The sequence below is a fragment of the Mus caroli genome, chromosome 14, assembly GCF_900094665.2.
Source record: "Mus caroli chromosome 14, CAROLI_EIJ_v1.1, whole genome shotgun sequence".
Lineage (NCBI taxonomy): Eukaryota > Metazoa > Chordata > Mammalia > Rodentia > Muridae > Mus > Mus caroli.
In genome coordinates, this window is record NC_034583.1 from 56,788,484 (window position 1) to 56,793,716 (window position 5,233).

Below are 5,233 nucleotides of genomic sequence, written 5' to 3' on the forward strand. Positions count from 1 at the left end.
AAGAGCACCTGACTGCTCTTCCGAAGGTCCAGAGTTCAAATCCCAGCAACCACATGGTGGCTCACAACCATCCGTAACGAGATCTGGTGCCCTCTTCTGGAGTGTTCTGGAGTGTCTGAAGACAGCTACAGTGTACTTACATATAATAAATAAATAAATCTTTAAAAAAAAATCATTGTTTAAAGCTCATGCTGTCCTCTACTGAACTTTTAGCAAACAGACTTTGATTGTCTGTTATTAATCACTATCTAGATAAAATTGGTTAGTATTTCTTATATCTCTAACCACATACTAAATATTTCTTCCTTTGATGTCTGGACTTTTATTAACCTGGGTAAAATACCAAAGATACATAAATTCAATTGTATTTCATTCAATAGTCAACAAAATTTGTACTCTTCCTTGGTGATTTCAAGACGTATACTTACTGTGAGTCAGCAGTTCATTTTCTTTTCCATTTGTGCCATAATTGCTCATTAAACAATTAGCTGTCAATCACTATTTGAATCACTATAAGATGCAGACATAAAGATGGGTGAGATGCTGGGACTGAGCTCAACAAGCAAATTAGAGGCTAACATTAGAGACTGGCACATTAGAGACTGGCAGGGAAGGAGACTGCAAATCGAAGTTTGTCTGGAAAGGTGAATTGGTGTTATTGGTGACAAAATACCTGGTAATGTAAGGAAGGGCTTCGTTTGACTCACAGTTTGAGGGTACAGGCCATCGTGGTAGGAAAGGCATGGCTGCAGGAGTGTGAGGCAGCTGGTCACATTGAGTCTACAGCCAAGCAGAGAGAGGGGGGATGCTGGTGCCTTGCTTGCCCTCTCCCTTGTGTTCATTCTGGGACCACAGTTGATAGAATGATGTCATCCACATTTAGTGCTGGTCTTCTTCCTCAGTTAACTCAATCTAGACTTATATTAAGCATGCCCAGAGTTTTGTATCCTTAGTAATTCCAGATTCTATCCAACCGACAGTCAGTATTACTCATCACAGAGTTTGTGATTGACATGAGCCTGAGACCCTTTGAAAGCCCAAGCAGGAGCTTCCAGTCAACCTAGAGATGTATTCATGATTAGTCAATGGATTAAGGACATGTTTAAAGACCAAGGTGTCTCTATCTCCACCCCATAATTCTTAGTAATGAATAACCTTTGACCCATGACAATGAAAATTCAACCCTATGGCTTTCTAGTTAATGCCCACTGACTTGCTAATTCATTGTTTCATTGTCTAGAGGAGCAGAGGAAACCAAGGTTTTCACCAGACCCTGAAAGCAGTTTGCCTGAAAAATGGGGTGTATGCCTCCAGAACTCTGGCCAGAATTGACCTGAATGAAGCCCTGTCTCAGCCTATCTATGACCAGATCGACCCTGTATTTGGAGGCATTTTTAGGTAAAGAATTTTTCATCTTGCTCTCTCATTAATACACATCTGCGGGACATCAAGCCAGAGTCTTGGATTTAGGAATTTATTTTTTTTGGCTCAGGAAGTGTAAAGAGTAGCTGGTTATTTGAGACAGAAAGCTTAGCTTCTGGCAAAACACAAAAGCCATCTTGGTTTGGTTTACTTAAAATTTTCCCATGGTGACCTGGGGTACACATGGAGAGGTTTCTTCCAGACTAATATTATGATTGCCATTATTTTTCAAATATCTCCTCCGTGCAGCAGGGGATTCGTTTTCTTAGGGACCTGAGCCCTGAGACAGGGTATTTTGATTGGAGAGTGTGGAATAAAATAAGCACAAGGCTTTCAGAACTTTCCCTGAAGTGTGAAAAGAAAAAGTGGCCCCAGGAGGATGCTGTCTGATTCTGGTGTGTGCATGCTAATGAACGAGTTGTGGGCAGGGCCCCTTCCCCATGCCCGTGCATTCCTAGACCTTTAACTCTTCCCTCCATCAACAGAAAGATGCTCTCCAAATCTGCAGTACATCAGCCTGTCGCCAAGCATCCTGCCTCTGTCCCTACCAGTCTTTAAATGTTCAGTCATGCCATACCATCTCCTAGCCCACCCCGTCACAGAGACATGGAACAGCATTCAGAATCAGTACACAACCTACCTCTGCCATGCTAACAGGCATGTGTTTGCATTGTCAAATGCTTCCTGAGTGCTACAGAGTGGCTTTGGTCCTTTACACAAGAACAAGCAAACCGTGAAGAACTGTGAGAGACTTTTCTAGGGTTACCAGATCATGGAAAAAACTCCTTGAGGATTCAAAGTCCAGGCTCTCTTCTCTAGCCTGCTGCTTCTCCATTCTCAGATATTCTGAAGGGGATAACCTCTTCTTTCCACTCCCTTTCATCTCCTCTCCCACCCTGAAGGCTCAGCTCCTACCCTCCCTGACGCATGCACTGGCTATTGACAGTGACTTCTGAGGCAAGCCTGGCCTTTACCTCTTACTAGTTGTGTGATCTCTTGCATTCCAGCCATCCCCTCCGCACCCCAATGTTCTCATCTGTGTCAGAGACACCATCACACTGACTACAGCACACTGGCCTTGAACAGCCCAGTGTCTGGCACACTATGGGGATCCGATGACTGTTACCTTGCTTCAGCTTCTTTTTAAAGCAATAGAGGACATCAGCCTGCCTCATGCTCACCTGTCTGCACAGTCACCACCATGGTCACTTAACCTGCTATACCACTTTCTTCCATAGGGATGGGAAGCCCACTGCCCCTGCTCTGATGCAGCACATAGATGCTTTCAAGCATTCCCTGGAGGAGAGGATGGCAGAAGTTGGGGTTAGAAGTGGCTGGAAACAAGATGGATACAAGAGAAGCTTCCTGATCCAGGAGGTATGATCCTCAGAGGGGATGGAGAGGAAGGATGAGTCATGGCAGGATAGGAATAGAAGAGGTCCTAAAGCCACCATGGAGGCAGAGGACACTGAGACCAGCTTTGTTCCATGGAGAAGCAATGAATAGGAGCACCTGAGGCAGTGAAGTGGACTCAGACCCCAAAATATTCACAGAATACTTAAATGTATAAAAATGTGCATCCCATAATAAGATGGTCATTTACCTCTCCATCATTTCTGCCAATTTTATGAAGGAGCCAAAGGAGGGAAGCTTACAGAAATCATCCTTTATCATTACTACTATATCATCATCATCACCACCACCATCATCACCACCACCATCACCATCACCGTTGCCATTACTATTAACATGATTATTATTTTAGGTAGTTTGCTAGTGTTGACAACTCCAGGCTCCTGTCTGTGATTCACTTTCTTCCAGGCCTAACTGGAATCACATGTCTATGCTAGGAATTACGCTGGTGACCCTGGTCTCTCAATGAGGCTTCCTAGGTCTGTGCTCTAGTTAGGATGCACTCACTGGGTTTGTAGGGTCTAGGTACTGTGGGGCTCCTTAGGGAATAACGATCCTCTGGTTAGAGTCCTTGCCCATGGGGAGCTGGCAGATGGGATGTGACACGTGGGTGGCTGTATGAATTACTCTTCCCCATCAAATCCCGACAAAGGCAAATTAAGGAAGGAAGGGTTTATCTTGGCTCACAGTTTGAGGGTACAGTCCATCATCACTAAGGGGAAGCTGTGGAGATGGCTACTCACATTACACCCAGGAAGCAGCGGGTGCTGAATATGGGTGCTAACCTTGCTTTCTTTTTTTGGTGTCATCTGGGACTCCACTCGGTGGAGTGGCAGTCCCCACATTTGATACGTGATTTATAGAGCTCAGCTAGTCTGATCGATATGATCCCTAACAGACATGCACAGAGGCCTCTTTCCTTCATTATTCTAGATCTGGTCAAGTCGACAATATTTGTCATCACAACAGCCAAGCCTAATGTGAGGCAGGGGGATGGGTGGCGCGCAGACAGGCACACCCGAGTGCTTCTGTCAGAGCATCCATCCCAAATCCTTGTGTTAACATGGTTTCTCAGATAAGCGCCATCCTGGGAGGCCTGGAGAGCCACATCCTCCGGAGGAAAAGGAAGATCTACGAGTCTATCACCAGCTCCATCCAAAATGACCTGAAGCCGTGCTATGAAGGTGGCTCCCAGGGAGGCACTTCCTCTTCCTGGGTTTCTGGAACCCTCCCGTTTTCTATTAGCTTGCTGCTCTGCTGGCTTCTTTATAAGAATCCACCTCTCCAATCAACTTCTGGTGACATTCTCAACCTACATGTTGAAACGACTGCAGGGCGCAGGGAAAGGAACCGAGGGACCTCGTTGTCTACATGTTGCCTGGGCTGTAGCTTAGGACAGAGTTTTTACCTGTGCCTTCTTTAATTGCTCAGGGGTCAACTCTCAGGACCCTTCTTGAGCTGGGGAGTGATTTTTTGTAACCTGCTTGATTCAGTCAGTCCTTAGGTTTTCTGAATTATAGTTGATCTAAATCTTGGGTTTCATTATTTTACATGATAGGTGTATGTGTATGTACATGTGCATTTCTGCTTGCTTGCTTGCCCGGTTTTTCTTCTGATACCATAGATTTCTGACCAAGTCGTGGCTGTTATGTGATTGTAACTATCTTCTATTATTTTTTTTTTTCTGGTCAGAGGCAGCTCAGATCACTGGCAAGAAAGCATGCGAGAGAATGAAGGATGTCATCCGGAGAGGGGTAGAGCGGCAGGTGGCTGAAGGCTTGTTTGAGAGGGCTCAAGAGAGGATGTGGCACCAGTTTCGACAGCTGAAGGTATTCTACATCTTCGGGGGGAGGGTAGGTCCAGCCCTGGGGAAGGGAAGTGGGGAGCACAGGACAGATGGTAGACAGCTGGGCCCAGTAGAGCTGGATGCCATTTGCACCGGACCTAGCATATGGCCACATGGCTCAACATTCCTTCCTCCCTGCCACCAAGCACTGGACTGTAGAAATACATCACCTTCTGCTCTTTCCTGTGTCATTCCTCTCTGCAAAGCCATCCATAGAGCAGGGGTCGTAAGAGTTAGGTGGGTGCATTTGCGTGCGTTTACTCACGAATCCCCAGCAAGTCTGTGAGGTGGGTGTTGTTGTTGTATCCTTTCTATGCATAAACAAAACCAGGCAGAAGGAATGAGTCAAAGTCAAGAGGTGGCACAGCACTGAGAGGCAGATACATACAGAGAGACTTAATGGTACCAGCATCTCCAACAGTAGCATAATCTGAGGCTATATTTGATATCTATATATCGATATAGATATAGATATAGATATAGATATAGATATAGATATAGATATAGATATAGATATAGATATAGATATAGATATAGATATAGATATAGATA

At 45.1% G+C, this 5,233-nt stretch overlaps 1 protein-coding gene across 1 annotated transcript in view; it reads left to right on the forward strand.

Moving 5' to 3' along the window:
* Nuggc (nuclear GTPase, germinal center associated) overlaps positions 1–5,233 on the forward strand; it is a 44,255-nt gene that overhangs the window by 33,347 nt on the left and 5,675 nt on the right. The window contains exons 14-17 of the mRNA XM_021182542.1: positions 1,241–1,398; positions 2,661–2,799; positions 3,911–4,019; positions 4,528–4,664. Coding sequence (XP_021038201.1) covers positions 1,241–1,398; positions 2,661–2,799; positions 3,911–4,019; positions 4,528–4,664 — 543 coding nt within the window. The remainder of the gene's footprint in view (positions 1–1,240; positions 1,399–2,660; positions 2,800–3,910; positions 4,020–4,527; positions 4,665–5,233) is intronic.